Source organism: Gorilla gorilla, chromosome 4, assembly GCF_029281585.2.
Source record: "Gorilla gorilla gorilla isolate KB3781 chromosome 4, NHGRI_mGorGor1-v2.1_pri, whole genome shotgun sequence".
Taxonomy (NCBI): domain Eukaryota; kingdom Metazoa; phylum Chordata; class Mammalia; order Primates; family Hominidae; genus Gorilla; species Gorilla gorilla.
In genome coordinates, this window is record NC_073228.2 from 172,192,648 (window position 1) to 172,218,461 (window position 25,814).

The 25,814-nt window shown below is 44.3% G+C and overlaps 1 protein-coding gene across 7 annotated transcripts in view; it reads left to right on the forward strand.

The window, feature by feature from the left end:
- WWC1 (WW and C2 domain containing 1) overlaps window positions 1-25,814 on the forward strand; it is a 177,845-nt gene that overhangs the window by 88,685 nt on the left and 63,346 nt on the right. For all 7 annotated transcript variants that reach the window (XM_019028268.4, XM_063706949.1, XM_019028271.4 and 4 more), the window contains exons 3-6: window positions 4,302-4,505; window positions 16,811-16,887; window positions 18,899-18,978; window positions 25,670-25,799. In XM_019028268.4, the coding sequence (XP_018883813.2) occupies window positions 4,302-4,505; window positions 16,811-16,887; window positions 18,899-18,978; window positions 25,670-25,799 (491 nt within the window). The remainder of the gene's footprint in view (window positions 1-4,301; window positions 4,506-16,810; window positions 16,888-18,898; window positions 18,979-25,669; window positions 25,800-25,814) is intronic.

The following is a 25,814-nucleotide window of genomic DNA, read 5'->3' on the forward strand; positions in this document are numbered from 1 at the left end:
AGCAAATAACTGTGTGAGTCCATGCATGTGAAGTTCTAAAACAGGCAAACTGGGAGAGGTGGTGAGTAGAGGAGATTGCCTGGGAGCATCCAAGGGATCATTGGGGTAAAGGAAATATTCTTAGAAATGTAACAAATTGATGCCCACTTCACACTGTAGATCAATTCAGTGGAAATCTCTTGGGTGATTCCAGTGTGCAGCCAGTTTGAGAACCAGTTCTGGTGTGAGTTTGTGTGTTGTTTTTGTCTGTTCGTGCACCCATCTATTCTTATTGGTTTACAAAAGAGACCATGAGCCACAAAAAATGGTCGCCAAGCCACTTGGCTTGGCCAGACCTTCAGGTAAGGGTCTCATATACCTTTATAGTTTTACAGAGCAGTGCTGAGGTCTTAGGCCAAAGGGAAGGTGCCCGTTCCAGATGAAATCCAGAACACTGTGGGAGGGTCCACCTAGGTGTCACTTAGGGAACTGGACATGGGCCCAGCATTTCAACCAGCACCTGAGCAGGCGATTCCACCTGGAGCCCGCATCGCACCTGCCAGCCTCAGTGACCGATCGGCCCATGTGTTTGTCATCTCTTAAACACCGGTTCTCACCTTGGGTGGCACACTGGAATTATTTGGGGAGCTTTGTAAATCATCATTGCTTTATGCTCACTGCCAGAGATTGGGATTTGATTGATCTGGAGTAGGACTGAGATTTTTAAAAAATTCTGCTGGGTGATTCTAATGTTCAACCAGGGGCTCTCAGCTATATCTGCACCAGAGTCACCCAGAGAAGCTTTAAAAACTGTCAATACCTGAGCCCCACTCCTGGAAATTCTAATTTAAGTGTTCTTTGGGGGGTGGGGTGGGGTTCAGGCTTTTTTTTTTTTTGAAGCTTCTCTGCTAATTCTAATATGCAGCAAAGACCCAGTATCACTGGATGAGGCACTGACTTTTAAAAAGAAAAAAAAAAAAGCAATTTCACTGAGAATGTGGGGGGAGGCACTCTTGTGTGCTGTTTTTGAGAACAGAAATTACCTGCCTTTGGAAGGTAATTTGGTAATATCTATTAAAATTGTAAGTGTGTGTACCCTCTGATCTAGTAGTTTCTCTTTAAGAAACCTATCCCACAGAATTAATAGCACAAATTCATAGACATATGTTTTTAAGAACCCTTACTGCAGCATTGAATGTAGTAGCAAAAGAACTGAAAACAATTCAAATATTTCCCATCGAGGTCTGGTTAAATAAACCCAAATACCATAGCGTGGAACACTGTACAGGTGTTTAAAAGATGGTGCACCTACAGGCAAAAATGAGCATGCTATATCATTTGGAGATGAAAACAAGTCACAGACCAATATATATGGCATGGTCCATGTCGCATTAAAGTAACCTTGTATATATAGGCATGTATGTGTAAACAAAAATTCATGTATAATCAGAAGGCAGTATCTGTGTGAGACTCAACAACAGTTACCTCTGGGCAATGGGATTGGAGAGATGGAAACTCTCTTATTTCACAAACTTGTCATGGTGGAATTGTGGGATTTTTCTTTTTTGTACTTTTCATTATTTTTTGGTGAAAAATCAGATCTTCTAAAAGTTGCAAACTTTAAGAAACATTGCCAGCCTGCTCAAGATAGGCTGAGCTGCTTTTTTCTGTGGGCTGTGCCAGCTGGAGGTGTAGGGCAGATCCCTCAGGGGGACCCGCGAGTCCTGAATGCCAAGGGAATCCACAGCTGCTGATGGGAGATGGGAACCCACAGCAGCTGTTCTGTAGCCCAGTTTTACAAATTCCATCTCCCCCTTGTTTTTTTGTTTTGTCTTTGTATTATTTTTGCATTTGTTCCTGCCTCTTGTTTGGTTTGAAGGGATGGAAAGCTTTCCTCATGAGGGGCAGTTTTTTGTAGCCACTGTCAGCAGTCTTCAGACCTTACTTTTTTTCTCAGAAAAAGGAGGAGGAAAAGCTTGAAGAATTGCTATTCACAGACGATTCAAAAATTGGTCCTAGGCTGGGCACAGTGCCTCACGCCTGTAATCCCACCACTTTGGGAGGCTGAGGCAGGTGGGTCACTTGAGGTCAGGAGTTCAAGACTAGCCTGGTTAACATGGTGAAACCCTGTCTCTACTAAAAATAGAAAAATTAGCTGGGCGTAGTGGCGGGCGCCTGTAATCCCAGCTACTTGGGAGACTGAGGCAGGGAGAATTACTTGAACCCAGGAGGCAGAGGTTGCAGTGAGCCAAGATCACGCCACTGCACTCCAGCCTGGGAGACAGAGCAAGACTCCATCTCAGAAACAAAAAAAAAAAAAGAAAAGAAAAAAGAAAAAGAAAACAACAACAACAAAAACTGGTCCTAGGCAATAGTTTGGGTTTTACTTTTGCTATCATTTGTTTCCTTTACCTGGCACAAGTGCTTTAGTTTCCTGTTTCCTGGGAAGTAGTGATGCAGGGTTCATTACCCCCTTTAAGAGATACAAAAGTAGATTCAGAGAGGTTAAACAGCCTTTCTGTTGTAACACAGCGATTATTGGCAGGAATGAGAACTTGGCCCTGCTGCTTCTTTGATCTTTATTTCACTGGAGATGCTCATTGGACCTGTTTAGGAGGAATGAGAGCTAAAGGGCCTAGATTGGGAGGCATAAACTCCAGTGTTCCCCGGGCTAGGCATATGACATAAATGAATGAAGCAGACCAGGTTTTGACAGATGGAGTGCTGGGATTTCTGGCCAATTGTGAACCCAAGGTGGCCAGAACTTCTGAATGATCAAGAAAAGCCATAAAACAGGATTTTAATGAATATATCTCTCCATTTTTTACATACCAGTAATCAATTCAGAAGCAATACCTATCTGGAGGCTGGATTCACCACATTGCCCTGATTTTACAATTTCTGGTTTGTTGATCACCCCTAACACCACCCAACAACTGGGGGTGACTGAGGAGTTAATAGTCCATGGGCATTGATTCTTTGACATTATTTTAACCTCTTCCGTATCTAGTCAGCTGCTTTTTTTTCAGATCATTAGTGTATATGTTTTTTGTACACATAATTTTGTAAAAAATAAAATATCCTAAAATATCCTGCCACCTAGTTGGTTGTTGATATTTTCCTATTTTCTCATCTTTTTGAGAATGTACATATTGATTTTGATAGATATTTATTCAGTTTTATGACCTGCATGTTATAAGTACCTTTCCATGTTATTAATTTTTCTTCAAAGGCGTTATCTTTATAATAGTGCATTCTGTGAATATAGCATACATATCTGAACACTTATTTCCTGTGTGACTTTGAGCAAGTTACTTAACCTCTCTACGTCTCAGTTTTCTCATTGGTATAATGGGGATAGTAATAGAATCTATAAGGTTCGTGTAAGGATTTAAGAAGTAAACATATGTAAAGTTCTTAGAACAGCACTTATAGAATCAATGACATGTGCTTGCTACTTCATAATATATTATTATTATCATGGTTTTGTACAAATATATGACTGAATTTAAATTACTTTTTATAATGAATTACTATAGGGAGAATTATTGGTCAAAGGGTATTAACATTTTAAGGCTCTTAATTTACATCGTCAGATAGTCTTCTAGTAAGGCTGTTCTAATTCACATTTCCAGCTGGCTATAGGGTACCTATTTCTCCACATCCTCTGAGACATTAGTTATTTTTCTTTCCTTTAGTCTTCACCAAAGGAGATTACCTTGAGCATCTCTAATGTCCTTGAGCCTCTCTGTCTAGATTAGTACTCAAACCTGATCCTTATTCAGGCTGTTCTCAGAGATTGACATTGGGTTTGGAAATTGATCCTGGTTTATTCTTTTTTTTTTTTGAGACAGAGTCTCATTCTGTCATCCAAACTGGAGTGCAGTGGCACGATCTCAGCTTGCTGCAACCTCCCCCTCCTGGGTTCAAGCAATTCCCCTGCCTTAGCCTCCCAAGTAGCTGGGATTACAGGTGCCTGCCACCATACTGGCTAATTTTTGTATTTTTAGTAGAGACGGAGTTTTACCATGTTGGCCAGGCTGGTCTCAAGCTCCTTGACCTCAAGTGATCCACCTGTCTCAGCCTCCCAATGTGCTGGGATTACAGGCATGAGCCACCGCACCCAACCCCCTGGCTTATTATTTGTTTGACTACTCCAAATGGAGAATCACTGTCATTTAGTAAATGAGTTTGCCCCACTTACATTTATTGTGATTTGTCTATGCATTTTGCTTTTTGTTTTCTGCTAGTGGATTCCACAGGCCACCAGCCCAACAGATATTTGTGAGATGCTGACCTAGAATCTCTGGGGTCTGTTCCAGAAACCACTCAGATTGAGGATCCTCGAGTACAATGGCGGCGGGAGCAGGAACATATGCTGAAGGATTACCTGGTGGTGGCCCAGGAGGCTCTGAGTGCACAAAAGGAGATCTACCAGGTGAAGCAGCAGCGCCTGGAGCTTGCACAGCAGGAGTACCAGCAACTGCATGCCGTCTGGGAGCATAAGCTGGGCTCCCAGGTCAGCTGTGAGTACCTCCCACTACCACCACCCCCACCGACACCAACAGAGAATGGCCATACTGAGTTCTGCCAATATTGCTTCTCAAGTCTGCCCATTTCTCTTCACCTCTACTCTTTGTCCAAACCACCATCTTGTTTACTGCTCTTCCTGCTCCTACCTGTGCCTTGCAGTGATTCATTTGCCATTTGCGTTTCATTTTATTTCATTTGTAATCATCTCAGAATGCCAGTCGGATTACATATCTCCTCATTTAAAAGCTTTCAGGGCCTAGGGGAATTGGGAGTGGGGAATTCTTAGTTAACGAGTACAGAGTTTCAGTTTGGGAAGAAGAAAATTTCTAGAGGTGGATGGTAGTATGTTCACAACAGTGTAAATGTACTTAATGCTACTGAACAGTTCACTTAATAAATAGTTAAAATGGTAAATTTTATGTTGCATATATTTACCACAATTTCAAAACAATCAAATGCCCTTCAGTGGCTTCCCCTCACTCTTTCCATGGCCTACACAGCCCTCCGTGGTCAGGCCCCTGCCAGCCACTCCTGCTTCATCTCATGCCCTCCTCACTAGGCTCCAGATGCACTGAGCCCCCAGCCCCCCTTTCTGTTTCCCTACCCCACCCTGTAATTTTCCACCTCAGTGCCTTAGTATGTGCCGGTCCCCTTCCTAGAATGCTTTGTCATGCATCCATTTGCAAGGCTAAGTCCTTCTCAGTCTTCAAGTCTCATCCTTCAGGTCATCACCTCTGAGAGGCCTGCTCTGACAACTCTATCAGAAGCCTCTCTTCCTCAACTCTAGTCTTGGCCATGGCTGTCTGTTTATTTCCTTCATATCACATATCACAATACATCTGCTTGTATGTTATCAGTATTTCCTCCACCAGAACATAAAGTTGGTCAGAGTGGGGCTCCTATCCTATCCCTGGTACCCAAAGGAGGAGAGCAAGCATGCCAAAATCCCCTTGTTCTTTTATTTTTTTTCTTTTTCTTTTTCTTTTGAGACGGAGTCTCGCTGTGTTGCCCAGGCTGGAGTGCAGTGGCGCGATCTCGGCTTGCTGCAAGCTCCACCTCCTGGGTTCATGCCATTCTCCTGCCTCAGCCTCCAGAGTAGCTGGGACTACAGGCTTCCGCCACCATGCCCAGCTAATTTTTTTTTTGTATTTTTAGTAGAGATGGGGTTTCACTGTGTTAGCCAGGATGATCTCGATCTCCTGTCCTCGTAATGCGCCTGCCTCGGCCTCCCAAAGTGCTGGGATTACAGGCATGAGCCACCGTGCCCTCGCTCTGTTGCCCAAGCTGGAGTGCAGTGGCACAATCTTGGCTCACTGTAACCTCCGCCTCCCGGGTTCCAGCAATTCTCCTGCCTCAGCTGGGATTACAAGCATGAGCCACCACGTCCAGCTAAGTTTTGTATTTTTAGTAAAGACAGGGTTTCCCGATGTTGGCCAGGCTGTTCTTGAACTCCTGACCTCAGGTGATCCACCTGCCTCAGCCTCCCAAAGTGCTGGGATTATAGGTGTGAGTCACCATGCCAAGACTCACTGTTTCTAATAACCAAATTGTTCCTGTATTTATTGAGTCTCTGTTTCATGCCGGACACTCTGCTATAGTCTGAATATGCTATTTCTGTTAATTCTTATAACAGTTCTATGAGCAAGAACAATATCACCCTTTTACAGATTAGGAAACTGAGGCTTAGGATCAACAATGTGCCCAGGGTCTTACAGCTGGTGAGAGATAGTGGTAACTTGCAAATCCATTCTGTTGTCCCCACAGTATTTTCAGTGTGGGCCAGGCCACAGGGACTAGCATCAGGGCATGGTATCAGGGTGGCCATGGCTGGGTTGGGCCATTGAACTCTCCTCTAGTGTGAAGCCCTCACTTTGAGAAGTTATTTCTGCTACCAAGACAGGACAAACCTTGCCAGGGTACTTACTGTCCCAGCCCTTCCTTTTTCCTTAGCAGCTCAGGAAAACCCTCAGGATCTCAGAGGTTATAGAAAAGAACTGTATTACATTCATTAGCTATTCTGTGTCAAGTAATGTTCTGGAGACTTTTAGAAGGTTTTAGCACTTAATCTGTCTTAGTCAACTCGAGCTGCCATAATAAAATACCACGGATTGGGTGGCTTAAACGTTAGACATTTATCTTCTTACAGTTCTAGAGCCTGGACGTCTGAGATTCAGGTACTAGCATGGTCGAGTTCTGGTGAGGGCTGTCTTCCTGGCTTGCAGACAACTGCCTTCTCTAGTGCCTCTTTCTATTAGGGCACTAATCCCATTGTGAGGAGCCTACCCTCAAGACCTCATTTAAGCCTGACTATTTCCCCAAAGCCTCATCTTCAAATACTATCACTTTGGGGATTAGGACATCAATGTATTATATTTATTTGGGAGAGACACAATTCAGTCCGTACCATTATTGTTAAGACGGTCCTGGAAGGGAGATGTTATTGTCCCTATTGAACCTCAGGTTTAAAGGAGCAAAGTGATTTCTCTCTCTCTCTCTCTCAAGTCCCACAGTTTGAAAAAGTGTCAGGTGTATATAAAAACAAAAACAAACCTTTGTATTTTGGGGGACAGGATATTTACATGGACCCATAATCACATGTCAGGTAGTGAGAATTACCCTACAAATCACTCACTAATTTCAGAAGGATGTACTTTTACATTGGAGAGATGGGCAGCCACCACGTTACGTAGTGGTGAAATTAGCATGACCAATAATGAGACCAGGTGATATCAATGCCTTCTGACGTGATGCAATAAAGATTTCATGAAGGATCCCTCACAAGAATATTTCATCTGAATCTAATCAAGAGCACAGCCAGACAAATTCATAATATGGATTATTCTATAAGACAATTAGACTAGGTTTTTTTTTTAAAGCCTAAAGAGGCACACCACCAAATGAAATGTTTGTACCTTGAATTAGAGCCTGAAATGGGGGAAAAGCAGCCATAAAAGACATTCTCAGACAATTGGAGACTTTCCTGAGTTGTGATAATGGAGTTATGAATATGTAGGAGAATGTCTACATAGATTTTATGAAGATGCATGTGGCAACATATCTGCAGCTTATTCCAAAAAAGGTCCAAGAAAAAAATGAAAGGAAAGAAAATAGGAAAAACTCAGTCGGGCACGGTGGCTCACACCTGTAATCCCAGCAATTTGGGAGGCCGAGGTAGGTGGATCAATTGAGGTCAGGAGTTTGAGACCAGCCTGGCCAACATGGTAAAATCTTCTCTCTTCTAAAAATACAAAAATTAGCTGGGCGTGGTGGCACGTGCCTGTAATCCCAGCTACTCAGGAGGCTGAGGCAGGAGAATTGCCTGAACCTGGGAGGCGGAGGTTGCAGTGTGCCAAGATTGCACCACTGTACTCCAGCCTGGGTGACAGAGTGAGACTCCATCTCAAAAAAAAACAAAAAACAAAAACAAATAATTGTCGATGACACATTGATGGCTTTGAATATGGTCCAGATTTTGCCACCATTTCTAATCATGATTAGTAGAGGGCTTACTGTGAACCACCCTAATGAGAGAAAGAAAGAACTGGGGTGGGAAGAGGGATGACAAGAAGAAGCATGGGAAAATATTAAAAATTCATGGCTCTAAGAGAAGGATATATTGAGATTCATTATATTATTCTTTCAAATTTTCTATAGATAAAAAGTTTCCAAAATTAAAAACTAGAGTTGGGCACTATGAGAATGAAACATTCACATGAGAAGCACTATAGTAGGAGGCCAGGTGTGGTGGCTCACGCCTGTAATCCCAGCACTTTGGGAGGCTGAGGCAGGTGGATCACGAGGTCAGGAGATCGAGACCATCCCAGCCAACACGGTGAAACCCTGTCTCTATGAAAAATACAAAAATTAGCTGGGCGTGGTGGCACATGCCTGTAGTCCCAGCTACTCGGGAGGCTGAGGCAGGAGAATCGCTTGCTTGAACCCAGGAGACGGAGGTTGCAGTGAGCCGAGACAGCATCACTGCACTCCAGCTTGGGAGACAGAGCAAGACTCCATCTCAAAAAAAAAAAAAGAAAGAAAAAAAGAAGCACTGTAGTGGGAGGTGGCAGCTGGACTCTGACATCAGACAACCTGGGTGTTCTCTAGGGGTCCGTACTCCCTCTTTAAGTCTCAGAATCTTTATGTTTAACTATTGAATTTTTGGGTTTTTTTTTTTTAGTTAATTTTTAAATTCTTGGCACCCAACATGCGACATGAATCTATGACCTGAGATTAAGAGTCTCATTCTCTACCGACTGAACCAGTTGGGCAGAAATGTTAATAGTACCTTCATCTCTTGGGACCATGTCAGAGTTTCTTAACCTCAGCACCATTAACATTTCAGTCTGGGTAACTCTTCTTTGTGAGAACTGTGTATTATAGGGTGTTTAGCAGCATCCTTGTTCCGTACCCACTAGCTGCCAGTATCACCCCCACCCAAGTTGTGATAACGAAAAATGTTTCTAGATTTTGTCATAAGTGTCATAGGGGATAAAACTGCCCAAACCACTGGTCTAGGTAAGACACTTGGTACTATTTCCTTAGAACATATTAATGGCTCAATAAATAGTCCTATTGATAGGAAATACATAATATTTTGAGACTACAGACCCTGGAGCCAGACTTTTTTGGTTCAAATCCAGGATATGCAGATTACTAGCTGTTGTAACCTTGCACAAGTTATGCCACTTCTGTGCCTCAGTTTTCTTCATCTGTAAAATCAATCTAATCGTAGTATCGTCTTCATGGGAGTGTTATGGGGTCTAAATTAGTTAACAAATGTAAAGTCCTTGGAATAGTACTTTTCATATTCTTAAGCTCTCAGTAAATAATAATTATTATTAGTTCATTCGCATTGTAAATGAAAAAGAGTTTTTTTTTTACAGATCTCTGGAACCAATAAGAATAAATACATGATCAAAGGAAGGAAGTAAACAATACAGTTCCTCAGCCTTGTGATATGACTTCCAGACACTCCCAAGAGCTCCACTGGCCTCAGAGGCACCACCACCATTTTCAGTGTTAAATATCTTCTATCTGAAGGGACTAGGGTCATTTCAGGCAACTGGATCTGAGATTCAAACCACACAGAAACTGGGATTCCCCCAGCCCAAGCATCCCAGTTAAACAAGGTGTGACCCAAGCCTCATCATGACTCTGTCTTCAAGTTTTACAAGCCAGGTTTGCCTTCCAAGTCAAGCTCTTGGCATGACAGATGGATGAAGTCACACGCCTGTTCTCTAACTCAGATGGCTTGCCAGGGCTTGTGAGGGTTTTGCCACCTGGCCTTGGCTGCTCTGGGTCCCAGACACAGACGGGGCCCTGCCTTGGGGATGGAGACTTTGCTGTCGACTCGCTGGTGTAATCTCTAGCTCCATGGGGAAGAAGGGAACTAACATTTAATATGCACCTGTTGTGTGCCTGGAGGGCAATATGTTAGGCACTCTAAGTAATCTCCCTCCTGAATCACACACACAGTCCTCTAAGACAGTGTTGTTCCCATTCTACAGACAAGGGAACTGAGGCCCCCAAAGAGGAAGTGGCTTCCCCAAAGGCACACTGGTAAAGAGTGGCAAGGTAGCCTTTGTAACCAGATATATCTGATCTCAAAATCAATTTTCTTAATTTAACCCACGTCAGTCAGTCAAATGCTAAGGCTCTTCAGCTACACTTAGTTCCTCCACCCTCTAAAAGGGGAGAACTCAAGAGAGCTGGGTTCTTTGGGACCTTATCATATTTTTCCCCTCCCTAGGCCTTGATTTCCCATTTGGAAAATAAATCCGTGAGGGCTTTCTGGTTAAAAATGCCAGTTGAAGCCAGGCTTGGTGGTATACACATGTAGTTCCAATTACTCAGGAGGCTGAAGTGGGAGGATCGGTTGAGCCCAGGAGTCCAGTCCAGGCAACATTGCAAGATCTCATCTCTAAAAACTAAAAAATGGACCAGGCGCAGTGGCTCACGCCTATAATCCCAGCACTTCGGGAGGCCGAGGCAGGCAGATCACGAGGTCAGGAGATCAAGACCATCCTGGCTAACACAGTGAAACTCCATCTCTACTAAAAATACAAAAAAGTAGCTGGGCGTGGTGGTGGGTGCCTGTAGTCCCAGCTACTCAGGAGGCTGAGACAGGAGAATAATGTGAACCCGGGAGGTGGAGCTTTCAGTGAGCTGAGATCCAGCCACTTCACTCCAGCCTGGGCAACAGAGCGACACTCTGTCTCAAAAAAAAAAAACTAAAAAACTAAAAAATGCCAGTTGAATCACTCACTTGATTTTACTCACTGCAAAACTAGGAGAATATCAGATAAAATATATTTTTTAAGGCATACATATATATATATATATATATATATATATATATATATATATATATATATAAGATTAGGGAAAATTGGAGAAGAAAGAACAGCAATAAAATTTGGAAGCTGGAAAGCAGACAGACAGGTGGCAACCTACGTAGCAGACCTGAGAAAAGAGAAAATGGGCTGATAGTGAGGAAGGCTCACAACACTGTCCTATAGAGCACTTGCAAAAACTGTAGATGTTGGTGGCAGCAGCTATTTCTGCAAGTAAGACTGAAGGGAGGAGGGTCTCAAAGAGGATTGGGTAAAGGTTGTTTCTAAGACAATCAGACCATCAGATCTTTTCCTTAAATCGATACAGTCAGGCAACCACCATCTTCAGTCTGGCAAATGACTGGAAGTTTATTTTTTGGAGAGGGTAAAATAGAGTCTCTGGACTCCAGGACACAAGGCAAATTCAGAGCCAGAGTGTACTATCCTGAAAGCATGAGTAAGTGAAGGGTTTTGAGACCTTAGCCCTCATATACCACTTGGTGCCCAGAACGGTGCCAGGTCATTACCCTCTGGGCTGGACAGTAGAGAACTCTACTGGAAATCTGACCAGGGAAGAGATATAAAGAGAAAAGCTGGAAAGACACTGACATTGAGGATTCCTGGATGAAACCAAATCAAGTCCAACCAAATCATATGCTGTGGCCAGGCGCTCATGCCTGTAATACCAGCACTTTGAGAGGCCGAGATGGGAGGATTACTTGAAGCCAAGAGTTTAAGACAAGCCTGGGCAACATAGTAAGACCCCAACTCTACAAAAAATTTAAAGAAGAAAATTATCCGAGTGTGGTGGCAAGCACCTGTAGTCCCAGCTATTCAGTAGGCTGAGGCAGGAGGATTCCCTGAGCCCAGGAGTTCAAGGTTACAGTGAGCTATGATTGTGTACATTGCACTTCAGCCTGGGCAACAGACGCCTGTCTCTTAAATAATAAATTTTGAAAATAGAAAACAAATAATGTGCTGTGCAACTCACAGTCCACAAACCCCACTGTAGTCAGCATTTTGGGCTCCCATCCTTAAATGTGAGCAGAAAACTAAGATTCCAGATATCCGAGGAAAGCCTCTAACAGAGAAAATAGAGACTCAAACCAACACGTGGTGAAGGGAGGGCTTGGAGGAAACAAGGAGTATGCATGAAGAAGAGAACGTTAAGAGAAGCTATATGGTCAGGAAACAAGAACACGGTACTACATTATTTAAAAAGGAACCTTCAGAGAATAAAAAAGAGCTCATGGAAATTAAAATATGAGAGTAGAAATGAAAACTCCAAAGGAAGGCTGGAAAATAAAATGGAGGAAACCTTCTAAAAATCAGAGCAAAAATACAAGATTGAACATAAGAGGAAAAAAAAATAGACTACAAGGACAGGAAATCTACTATCTGAGGAAAATATGTTCCAGATAGAACAGAGGAAACAGAGGAGAAAAGCATCGCTGAAATAATTCAGAAACGTTTCCCAGAACTGAAGGAGGAGAATTTTTAGACTGAAAGGGTTCACTGAGTGCCCAACACAGTGGATGAAAGTCGGCTCACACCAAGATATCTCACTGTGGAACTTCAAACACTGGGACAATTCAAGATCCTAAAAGCTTTCAGAGAGAAAAAAATCAGGTCACACAGAAATGATCAGGACTCAGAATAGCTCCAGACTTCTCACCAATAGCACTGGAAACCTAAAAGACCATGGTGCAATGCCCTCAGGGATTTAAGGAAAATAATTTCTGACCTAGAATTCTATATCCAGCAAAACTACCTTTAATCAAGTGTAGGGCCGAATAAGGCTATTTTCAGACGTGTGAGATTTTAGAAAGCTCATTTCCTTCATGGTTTCTTTCTCAAGAAGCTACTGGAGATGATGTTCTACCAAAATGATGGGGGTAGACCATGAAAAGGAAGACGTGGTATACAGAGAGGTGAGGAGACACGCAGAGGAACACAAAGGCGGATCTCAGGAAGCCAGCCGAGCACAGAGAGCAGCTCGCTCACACTGAAGCAGGGCAGAAGCCCTGGCAGGACAGATCCCAAAATAGAAAACTCACCAGATTCACACTGGTCTGGACTCTATGAGAGGAGATTTAGATAACCAGCAGAATGTGAGGTTGAATTAGTGGTAAGTTTGTAGAAACTAAGCAAATGTAAAAATGACAATAATTAACTCAAGGGGAAAAAAAGTGCTGAAAAGTAAAAGTAAGCAAAGTCAGCTAGCTGATTGCACCCTGAATAGTGTTTGCAGAGTAAAAATAATGCAAACACTGAAGATCGCTTTCACCAAAAGTATGCTATTGCTTTTAGGATGACGGGGAGATGGGAGAGGTTCAAGTGCATGCTGTAGGGGCTGGGGAAGGGAAGCAAGGGAGGCTAAGTCCCCATCCTCCTGAGAGATAAGTAAATAAGTAATGCCGAAAACAGAAAAGATCAAGAAGCAGTAATGCATGCATATTACTAGACACATAGAGGTAGCCACCCAAGAAATTGAAAATGATTTTCTTTTAGGTTGTGAGTTATGGGGATAGGGGTTGTGGAATGCTCTTTTTTATAGCAAACCTCATACTATGTTGGACTGTTAAACTGTGTTCATATATAACTTTAATAAAAAGTAAAAATTAAGAACTATTAAACTTTGGGGCAAGATAGTATTTAAAGTCCTGTTGGATATAAAGTTCTTGTAGCAGGGCCGGGCATGGTGGCTCACGCCTGTAATCCCAGCACTTGGGGGGCTGAGGCGGGTGGATCACTTGAGGTCAGGAGTTTGAGACCAGCCTGGTCAACATGGTGAAACTCCATCTCTACTAAAAATACAAAAGTTAGCTGGGCGTGGTGGCAGGTGCCTGTAATCCCAGCTACTCGGGAGGCTGAGGCAGGAGAATCGCTTAAACCCGGGAGGTAGAGGTGGCAGTGAGCCAAGTTCACGCCACTGCATTCCAGCCTGGGCAACAGAGGGAGACTCCATCTCAATTAAAAAAAAAATAGGTTCTCGTAGTAGAGGATAGTGAAGGGATGCAGACACAAAGGAGAGGCTGATGACCTGTTTTCTTGATTGCAGTGCTGATTGCTTGAGCGTGTTTCTTTTGTGAAAATTCCTCAGGCTGTACATACATGATGTGTGCACTTCTATGTATGTATTTTTTACCTCAATCAAACATTAACTTACAAAGGGATAAGTAACAGGCTACATCTTGTGTCAGCGGCTTTAGGTAAAAATTGTGCACTTCACAGTGATACTCCAGGGTATAAGAATTAAAGCTCCTGGTGGCCTAATTGGTAAGAATCTCTTCTTTTTGGCATCTTTTTGTCTCCAGGATTTCTGGGCATGCCCAAGGAACACGATGCATGCCTCAAGTCAGCCCTGGCGTGACTGGTCTACACAGCCAACCTCTCCCTGTCTGAGTCAGGTCTTGCCATTTTTACAGACTGTTCCACGCTGCTGCGACAGTCTCCTCAACATTGCCCCACAGTACAGACCCATGTCCAGAGGCACAGCCTGATGAACAGGGTGGTTGGCAGGACAGGGTGCTCCTAGAACAGATGTCCCCAGCTCCGCCCCACACCCCTTGAGGACGTTTCTGTGTGTATTCCCAGGTTATTGCCACACTGACGACTCCTCTCTTCTTTCACCTTGTATTACTGTTGATCAGTGAGTGAGAAATGGTGTTAACTGTCTTAATATTTTGTTGAAAGGACCTATTTGGGAAATACAGCAGGTCCTCAAATAACATCATTTTGTTCAAGGTCATTTTATTATAACATTATAATATTATAACCTCCCCACACTGTATGCTTAAGGTGATACCTCCAGCTAAATATCCAGCCAGGTCTATCCCTGAAATCCCCAAGTCTAGCAAAGACCAAAGGAATTAGACACCAGGAGATGAAAACTTTAAATTGGCAATAAAACATCTCTGTACGTGGATTCCCTGTTCCATGCTTAAGACAAAGGCTACAAGGCCCTTGCCACCCCAAGTGTTGTCCCCACTCATCTCTTCTGGTAAACCTCGGTCTTCTTCTTCTCTGTCATCATTATCATTGTAATTCAGCAGAAATGCAACACTTCTTGTGGTGCCAAATATCTTTTATGTTATTATGCAGAGCAGTTTTCTCGTCCCCCAAACTTCCAAGTATTACATTTTAATGCCTTATGCATAACCAAAAGGCCTATTAAAATATTTTTAAACAAAGCCAAACAGTAGCATTCCCCTCATGACTGTCATGCCTACCTCCAGACACTGACAATTGCCAGCAATCACCAAATAAGCTTCTCTATCCTCAGAAAAACGCAGATCTCAGCAGGTGATCTGGCTACATGTGAACATTAAAGAGTGTTCAGATGATAGCCAGGTGCAGTGGCTCACGCCTGCAATCCCAGCACTTTGGGAGGCCCAGACAGGCAGATCACCTGCAGTCAGGAGTTCAAGACCAGCCTGGTCGATATGGTGAAACCTTGTCTCTGCTAAAAATACAAAATTATCCGGGCATGGTGGAGCGTACCTGTAATCCCAGCTACTCAGGAGGCTGAGACAGGAGAACAGCTTGAACCCAGGAGGCAGAGGTTGTAGTGAGCCAAGACTGTGCCACTGCACTGCAGCCTGGGCAATAGAGTAAGAATTCGTCTCAAAAAATAAAAAAGAAAAGAAAAACCCAGATCTCAGCAGGTGATTTGGCTACATGTGAATAGGAAAGAGTGTTCAGATGGTAGTAGGTAGACAGGGGAGATGATGAAATTGTTCCTACAGTGTGATTAAGGACTCACAGGAGAAATACTTCTCTGGCCTCTTGACCAAGAATAACTGTTCTTTTCTGAACAGTGGGGTTGTGTTTACCTTAAGGACACCACAAATCTTATATCTGGTCCTATGTCCCCCTCACATTACCAGTTATGAGGCTCAGAGCCTGTCGCCAGTTTGTTTCCTTATCCTTATTTTCTCTTTGTCTCGTTTTCCTTAGTTTAAATGTATTTTACTGTGTAATATTCACTTTCATAAGCCTTAAAATCCTTTTTCAAGACATTATTAAGTACTATTTTTGAAATACAGTAAGATTACAACTACGTGATTGAACCATGGATATATACTGGAAGGCAACCTAGGAAAACGATAATTGTATTAGGGTGGTAAGATATGGATAATTTATTTTCCTTTTTGAATGTACATTAATATTATAAAGTACAATCAACAATACTTTTAGTTATTTTTTTCTGATTGTAAAGCATATGTTTATTGTTTTTAAAAAAAGAAAAGATAAAAATATAAAGATGATAATATCATTTACCATCTAACTCTCTAGATATCAGTGTTCTCTTTGGTATTTTTTTCAGTCTTCTTAAAATGCATATGTGTGTGTATATTTGGAAACTATATTTTCCAAATTTAAATTATTCTTTTTTTTTTTTGAGATGGAGTCTTGCTCTGTCGCCCAGGCTGGAATGTGATGGCACGATTTCGGCTCACTGCAACCTCTGCCTTTCAGGTTCAAGCAATTCTCATGCCTCAGTCTCCTGAGTAGCTGGGACTATAGGCGCCCACCACCATGCCCAGCTAATTTTTGTATTTTTAGCAGAGGCGGGATTTCCCCATGCTGGCCAGGCTGGTCTTAAACTCCTGATTTCAGGTGATCCCCCTGCCTCAGCCTCCCAAAGGGCTGGGATTATAAGCTTCAGCCACCGTGCCTGGCCCCAAATTTAAATTATTCTTTACACTTTTTTTGTAAACTTGCTTTCACATAATGAGTTTCGACATTTTCCCTTGTCATTCAATATTCTTCGTCCTCATTTTAAGTTGTGTAGTCCCCATTTGCACATGTACCATCTTTATGTAACAAATCCCCCTTTGTTGAACATTTAGGTTGTTCACTTTTAGTCCTTCCTTTCTAGGTTTATTTAGATGGCCAATAAGCCAACTTTGCTGAAATCTGTTTCTTCTACTGATATTCTTGTTTTTCTTTTTTCCTTACAGTGGTCTCTGGTTCATCATCCAGCTCCAAGTATGACCCTGAGATCCTGAAAGCTGAAATTGCCACTGCAAAATCCCGGGTAGGACCTCTTCACCTATGCCATGTGCTAGTGATGGGGGCCACTGAGGTCTTAGGCCACAAGCCCACCCACAAGACCAGAACAGATGCTCCAGCCAGGCTATGACAGCCAGTGCTAGCAAGGTCCTAAATAATAACAGTAGAAGCGGTAGTCACAGTAATAGTAATGGTTGTAGCAGCTACCATTTCACAAGCAGTCACCATATACCAGGCACAGTGCGAAATATCTCATGTGTATTATCTCGTGTCTATGAAGTAACTACTGTCATCTGCATTTTATTTTATTATTTTTATTTATTTATTTATTTTTATTTTTATTTTTTGAGACAGAGTCTCGCTCTGTCACCCAGGCTGGAGTGCAGTGGCACGATCTGCGCTCACTGCAAGCTCCGCCTCCCGGGTTCACGGCATTCTCCTGCCTCAGCCTCCCAAGTAGCTGGGACTACAGGCACCCGCCACCACGCCTGGCTAATTTTTTGTATTTTTAGTAGAGATGGGGTTTCACCGTGTTAGCCAGGATGGTCTCGATCTCCTGACCTTGTGATCCACCCACTCGGCCTCCCAAAGTGCTGGGATTACAGGCGTGAGCCACCGCTCCTGGCCACATTTTATTTTATTTTATTTTATTTATTTTCTGAGATGGAGGCTCACTCTGTCACCCAGGCTGGAGTGCAGTGGTGCAATCTTGGCTCACTGCAACCTCCGCCCTCACAGGATCAAGTGATTCTCATACCTTAACTTCCCAAGTAGCTGGGAATACAGGCACATGCCACCACTCCCAGCAATTTTTGTATTTTTAGTAGAGACAGGGTTTCACCACATTAGTCAGGCTGGTCTCAAACTCCTGACCTCAGGTGATCCACCTGCCTCGGCCTCCCAAAGTGCTGCGATTACAGGCATGAGCCACCGCCAAGCTGTTACCTGCATTTTAAAGATGAGCAAACAGAGGCTTAGGGGAGCTAAGAAACTTGCCTAAGGTTACAAGAGATTCAAGTCTTACTCAAAAGTTTCTAATATAGTGTACTGCCTTCCTAGCTACTGATTATTCTGCATTGTCTTATTTTAATTACTTCATGATTACCTTAGGGAATAAATATTAGTATTTCCATTTTACCAATATGGAAACTGAGGCACAGCAGTGAAATTACTTGCTCGTGGCAAAGTCAGTACTTTGAATAGTGGTCTAGTTAAACTCAAAGAATTTAATAATTTCCACAAACTCAGATGCCTGCAAGAAGGCATAAATGAGGGATGTGGGCTGGGGGTGAGGCAGGTAGAGAGTTGTGGTGACTGTGTAACCAGGAGAGGTCTGCCCAGTCTTAAAGGTAATTGCATTTGAACTCTAGTCTGTTGTGCCCATGCTGGAATGTGGGCTCAGTGTTACCAGATCTTCAGGTGTTTTCATAAAGGAACTGTGTGTCTAGGTTTATTATGTGACCTTTCTGAAGATTTGATTATTAGCAACTCATTTTAAAAGTTGAATAATACAGTGTAGGCCACACAAACCAGCAGACCGAGTCTAGCTCCTAAGGCATGTCTTGCCACTAAAGTTACTAAGTTGCCTCTTGCCTCCATGTGAAGCACTCTCATAGCCTTTGCCAGCTTTAAGTGATCCACGGCTCTGGAAATTGCCATTGTCCTCATCCATCAGAACAGGAAAGGGAGGCTCAGGATGGCAAGATGGCTTGAGAGAGTTCACACAGCGAGGAAGTGGGAAGGCCCACTCTATCCCAGGTCAGCTCCTGTCCACCTCCTGTTTCCTTGGAGCAAGGACTGGCTAGGAATGACCTACAGAAACACTGCCTGGGATGCTGACTGAATGGGCATCTGCAGAGACCAAGGTCAACATCAGTGACAGGAGGGGGCTCTGAACAGTGTGGCCCAAGGGGTGCTGACCTGAGTCATTATGCAGGCGCAGTGGGAGGCTCTGGGTTCCCTTTCCAGGGAGAAGGCAGCCTGCACCTTGGTGTCAGCCTCTGACCCAGCCCTGTGTGTGGTCTGCTGCCCTCCAGGTCAACAAGCTGAAGAGAGAGATGGTTCACCTCCAGCATGAGCTGCAGTTCAAAGAGCGTGGCTTTCAGACCCTGAAGAAGTAAGTACACCCTGCGTCCCAGAGCATGGGGGCTGCTCCCCACCCTGGTTCCCCTCCTGTCCTCTCTGTCTCTCTCTCCTTCAGTCCCTTTCCTCCCTTCTCAAAATGTGGCTCTCTCATCATTCAATTCAAGTTCTGTTCCACTGGCATTTCCTGAAGATACTGCCACCCAAGGGTGGGGTTTGGAAAGAGGAAAGGGGAGTCATTTCAGACCATAGAACACTCATTGTCCTGTGGACTCCTGAAGCCATTAAGATTTGTTCCACTCAGCTGCGTGTTACTATCCAGTCACAGAAACAAGTATTGCCCAGCATTTCTGTGCACACGCCTCATCTCTAGTCGATCCAGTCGGGTCTCATATGCACACAAACAAAACACACTTCTTTTTTCCATATCCCCTAGAAGCAGTCACTAAGTGCTTCATTGAAGGATTAATGATCTCTTCTAGCAAAAACCAATTACTAGAAAAGTATGCACAATGCCATATGCATTGTGCTCTATGGGTGACTTAAGGAGTTTCCAGGATAACTTTCACCAAATGTAATTTTCACCCTTAGAAGCTGAGCTGTAGCCAGGTAAAATACAGCTCTGTTGTGTCTTCTTCTTATTATTTTTTTTTAACTTTTATTTGAAGTTCAGGGGTACATGTGCAGGCTTGTTACACAGGTAAACTTGTGTCATGGGGGTTTGTTGTGCAGGTTATTTCATCACCCAGGTATTAAGCCTGGTACCCATTAGTTACTTTTCCTGATCCTCTCCCTCCTCCCACCTTCCACCCTCCCAGAGGCCTCAGTCTGTGTTTTTCCCCACTATGTGTCCATGTATTCTCATCATTTAGCTCCCACTTATAAGTGAGAACATGCAGTAGCTTTGTTGTTTCTTAAGAGTGGTTGTGTTACCTGTCGTGACTGTGACGAAGTTAGCTAAGCTTTGTTGAGCAGTTACTCTGTGCCAGGGAACCCCTGCAGTGTTTCCATGCAGGTGTGCTCATTTGATCCTATAGCAACACTGTAAGGAATGCTTTGTTATCTAACTACCCTCATTTTATAGATGAGAAAACTGAGTCACTTAGCAGGTACTCAAGAAAGGTTAGCTTATTGTGGCTGGGCACGGTGGCTCAGGCCTGTAATCCCAGCACTTTGGGAGGCCAAGGTGAGAGGATTGCTTGAGCCTGTGAGTGGGAGGTTGCAGTGAGCTGATTGCACCACTGCACTCCAGTCTGAGTGGCAAAGTGAGACCCTGTCTTGAAAGAATGAGAGAGAGAGAGAGAGAGAGAGAGAGAGAGAGAGAAGGGGAGGGGAGGAGAGGAAGGAAGGAAGGAAAGAAGGGAGGGAAGAAGAAAGGAAGGGAGGGAGGGAAGGAAAGGAAAGGAAAAAGAAAGAACGAGAGAGAAAGAGAAAAAGCCCTCCAGTCTGAGTGACAAAGTGACACCTTGTCTCCAAAGAAAGAAAGAAAAAAAGAAAGGAAGGAAGGAGAGAGAAAGAAAGAGAAGGAGAGAGAGAGAAAGCAAGCCCTGCAGTCTGGTTGACAAAGTGAGACCCTGTCTCAAAAAAAAGGAAAAAAAGAAAGAAAAGAAGGAGAGAGAGGAGAGAAAGAAATTAAGAAAGGGAGAGAGAAAGATGTTAGCTTATTGTTGTTATTAACTACAGCATGTAACAGACTCATTCATTGAATTGTGTTCAGTGTATCCAATGGGCTCACTGGACAATCATTATGAAGGTCACCTGGTAGCCCTCTTAGAAGCTCTAGGCAAGACACTCAGCAGATTTCTCCCTTCTAAGGGGGCAGCTCACTTACATTCCCAGGGAGGCCACACCTGTATGAATGGCTGTTTCTCGCTTTTTGTCCCTCCCTGACTGCTATACCTTTTCCTCATTCCATGAATTTCAAATCCACCCTCATCATTCTGTGGCCATAGCCCCAAGCCTTTGGATGTCTATCTCCAAGCCCTATTAGTTGAGGGAACTGTGGTCATCCATTGAGGGACCAGTTGGTTCTTTTTCACATCTTCCCACCCCACAAGTACCCACCGCCTGGGGTGAGCCACACAAATTCAGCACAACACATGCTGTAAGAAAGTATGGCTTTGTATTATTACAAATTGTATGTAATTTTTGTGTCTTACAAAGTATTATAAATTATGGCTTTCTGTATGTTTACATCTACGTTATATACGTGTTATTTATATATATGTGTATACATATACCAATCTTGTCTCTCAAACCGGATTCTGAACTTTTTAAGGCCTGGAACCATGCTTTATGCTTCTTGGTAATCTTCAGTAGCACCAATGACAGTTTGGGGCAATAGTATAAGCTTAGAAAATGCCTATTTTTGACCTATTGAAGCAATAGCCTGATTCCTCCACTTTGCAGCAAAATGGCTTCTGAGCACACAGTTTAAGGGCTACTCACTCCCACATCATTTTACTGAATGGGTTCTCCCTGCTTCCTGGCTATTGCAGTCCAAGAGCTTCTGGTTAGAACACTTCCCATTATTCTCTGAGCCACTGCAAACCTGTTTTACCACTTTGTCACCCTGTAGCAGCATTGAAAACTCTTGTTGTTTGGTAAGCTGATGCTGAAACCCCAAAGACAAGCCTCCTTTCTTCCCCTCCCTCTGCCGCATGTTTGATATCAGGACAGATAAGACTCCATGGCAGCTCCAGCCGCCCACACTCCTTAGCCGGAAGCTGGGCTCTGTGTCCAGTGTGGAGGAAGATGCGTCCTTTAATGTACACCTTGGCAGAGAGGATCAGGAATGTAGTCTTGAGAGGCAGGTGGTCAGGGTTCAAATCCCAGTTCCCTGGGTCCTTGGAAAAGTGACTTAACCCCTGTGAGCTTTGACTTCATTTGAAAAACTAGGGATTGTAAAGATTGGATTGGAATATCCGTGTCAAGTGTGTGGTAATGCCTGGCATGAGGGAAGAGCTCCTTGAGAGTGGGCTGGGGTGGTGACCTCTAGCTGGTTGCCTGCTTGTATTGGGAAGGGAACTCGGATGAACTCTTTGTCTGCCCTGGGCTAGACAGTGTGCTGGGGAAGCACTTCATGCCAGCCACCTCATTTCATTCTCTTCACCCCCCTTTTAAGAGAAGTTTTTGTCCTGCCATATATTACAGATGAGGGCACTGGAAGGGTTGAAAACATGCCCAAAGCCACCCAGCTAGCAGGTGACAGGGCTGAAACCCAGGACTACTGGATTTTGAAGTTCATGGCTCAATACCTCCCTTCCCAGCATCATCCCTGATAACTCCCTCCTCATTCCCAGAAAATGTAAGGCCCCTTTTTCAGAGTCTAACAGGGTTGCTATCCAGTCACTTCTACTTCTGTGCCTACCCTGTGGCAGAACATGGAGAAAGGTACAACTTATCCTTAAGGAATTTCCAGGATAACTTTGACCACATGTAATTTCCCCTATTAGAAAATTTCTCTTTAGCAGCCAAAAGCTCTGTTGTTTCTTTCTTTCTTTCTTTCTTTCCTTCCTTCCTTCCTTCCTTCCTTCCTTCCTTCCTTCCTTCCTTCCTTCCTTCCTTCCTTCTTTCTTTCTTTCTTTCTTTCTTTCTTTCTTTCTTTCTTTCTTTCTTTCTTTCTTTCTTTCTTTTTTGTTTCTTTTTTGAGACGGAGTCTCGCCCTGTCACCCAGGCTGGAGTGCAGTGGCGCAATCTCAGTTCACTGCAACCTCCGCCTCCCAGGTCCAAGCGATTCTCCTGCCTCAGCCTCCTGACTAAATGGGCCTACAGACACGTGCCACCATGCCCGGCTAATTTTTTATATTTTTAGTAGAGATGGGGTTTCACTGAGTTAGCCAGGATGGTCTCGATCTCCTGACTTCGTGATCTGCCCACCTAGGCCTCCCAAAGTGCTGGGATTACAGGTGTGAGCCACCGTGCCCAGCCAGCTCTGTTGTTTTTTAAGAGCAGCTATGTCACCTGTCATGATTCTGATGACACCAGCTAAGCTTCTTTGGGCAGCTGAGTTACTCTGGACCACGAATCCATATTAGTTCAATTCATAGTCAGCAACCTGTTTAAAAAAGAGAGGAGAGAAAAGGTTGATGAGGATTAAAGGTTGCCTCTTGGAGGAGATTGCAAAGAAAAATCAAGACGAAAGCTTGGGACTTTGACTTGCCAGCTCCCTTGCAAATAGGGAAGAGTGGAGACCAGGCATCTCGCCCCTGTCGGGGGAGGGCAGTGCAGCACCTCTCTGCAAAGCATGAGCCCTGCCGTGCCCAGGTAGGAGGTGTCTGGACAGGACCAGGAGTTGGCTGCTGTCAGCCTTTGCCCCACCTCTCTGTGGCTACTGGGTATGTGAATCTCTCAAGGCCTGAAGAGAGGACAGCTGAGGAATTTGGAAATCCTAAAACACATGCGTCCCCACACACACACACACACACACACACACACACTTTTCTTTCCCTTTAAAAAAAAAAAGATTCATTCACCGTGTGCATAATGGTGACCCTTTGTTCTCCCCCCACCCCCTCCCCACCCAGCTTCATCCCAAGAGTGTTCCCTCTCAGAGCCGCTCTCTGGAGCCAAATTCCAGAGGCCGGGTTGCTAAGGCCCTTGAAGAAATCAGGTAGAGGCTGTTGGAGGCCTGGCAGACAAACCACTTCTGTCTCATCCTGCAAGGGATTCGAAGCCCTTCTCGCCTTGTTGGCAGAGGACAGCTGGGCACAGCCCCCTCCCCAGAGTCCCCAGCCCTCGGATATGCTCCAACAAACAACTTCTCCCTGCAGCCCCTATGCCCATCTGCAGCAGGGCCACTGCCTGTCCCGGACACTGGCTCTGGGGAGCCTCCTTGCCACGGAGCATCTTCTAAGCTCCCTTAGACTAATTTTTCAGACTAAATCTGGGGCCGGTCCTTGCCGACCTGATAGGCCTGCCGAGGCCCGAGTCCTGGAAAGGAATAGACAGGCTATTTTTAGTGGGGAGACATAAACGGGGCTTTGTTTTCTCTCCATGGAGGCTGAAGTAACCGCAGGGGGAGGCTGTGTTGAGACCGTGCTCCATGCCTCACTCTCTCCTCTGCTTGGAGGCGCAGACGATAAGGCCAGGATGAAAACTTGCTTCTGCTCAGGATTCCCCATGAGGGTTATTTTTAGCCCAGGACAGTTTGGTCTGTAGCAGGAAACCACAAAGGAATGCCTGTGAGTAGTTTCTCATCCTGAAATAATGAGTTTGTGGTGTTCCCGCAGACTGTAAAACTCCTTTTTCTCCACCTTGGACTGAAACCTCAGGCCTAGCCTTTGGCGAAAGTGTGATGTAGTTAAAATGCGTCTCTGCCCCTGGACCTTTTTGACACCTCGGCCCTCCTTCTCCAGAAGCTCACCCCTGCCTGTCTCTGGTTTGGTCTGACCTTCTGAAAACTATGTCAGGACACTTTTTTTTTTTTTTAATTTTTCCCCCATCAAAATGAACCTGTATGTAGGACCTGGATAAGCCAATAAGCTCTCCAGACTAGAAGCGTTTTAATCCCTTATGTTTGTACAGTAATTCTTAGTTCATCACAAGATTGCCCATCCCATATTCCATTTGATGTTCCTGACAAGTCCATGAGTATGGGCTAGGTGGATAATGTTATCCAGGCTTTTTAGAGGAGGAAACTGAGGCTCTGTGTATTTGAGAGACAACCTCAGGGTCATCCTAGTAATAGGTAGTAGGGCTGGGAGTTTTTCATCCTTCTATCCTTTTCTTCATTGTGTTCATTAGCTCAACACATGCTTATTAAAGACTGGTTCTTGACCAGCATGATTTTGCTCCCTCTCCCTCAAGGGACATTAAGTAATACATGGAGATATTTTCAGTTGTCACCATTCAGGGTGGGGGTACCACCAGCATCTTGTGGGGTGAGGCCAGGGATGCTGCTAAACATCATACAATGCACAGGACAGCCTGCCCTCCCTCCAAAAAAGAATGAGACAGACATGTTCAACTCTGCCTCCTGTTCCCAAGCCTCCCACAGCCAAGTCAAAGATGCTGCCACATAAACTATAAATTATCACACAATGTAACGACTGCAGAGTCACAGCTATGTGTGATGTATATAGGAAGCCCCTACCCAGCCCGGAGGACCCAGGGAAGTAATCAGGGAAGGCTTCCCATAAGAGCTGATGTTTAGAGGACAGTGACTTCATGAGCAGTGTTGCTTCTGCAGCCACACACATTGGCCGTTTAACAGGGACCTTCTATGCCTTTTTTTTTTCCTTTTCTTTCTTTCTTTCTTTTTTTTTTTTTTTGAGACGGAGTCTTGTTCTGTCTCCCAGGCTGGAGTGCAGTGGCATGATCTCAGCTCACTGCAACCTCTGCCTCCCAGGTTCAAGCAATTCTCATGCCTCAGCCTCTCAGGCAGCTGGAATTACAGGCTTGTGCCACCATGCCCAGCTAATTTTTGTATTTTTAGTAGAGACGGGGTTTCACCATGTTGCTCAGGTTAGTCTTGAACTCCTGGCCTCAAGTGATCCACCTGCCTTGGCCTCCCAAAGTGTTGGGATTACAGGTGTGAGCCACCATGCCCAGCCCGGGACCTTCTATGCCTTATCCCACAAGTGGGACCTAGGGAGGAAGGGTTAGCAGGACAGAGGGAGGGGCCTTCTTAAGGGACTGAAGTCCTCTGGTCTGTGCTTTTCCCCTGGGGAGACCCTGTCCCTCACCCTATCTAAGGCTGACCTTTCCCATTAACTGTCTCCTAGAATCGATAAGAAAATGTCTGATGCTCAGGGCAGCTACAAACTGGATGAAGCTCAGGCTGTCTTGAGAGAAACAAAAGCCATCAAAAAGGCTATTACCTGTGGGGAAAAGGAAAAGCAAGATCTCATTAAGGTATGCAAGTTCCTG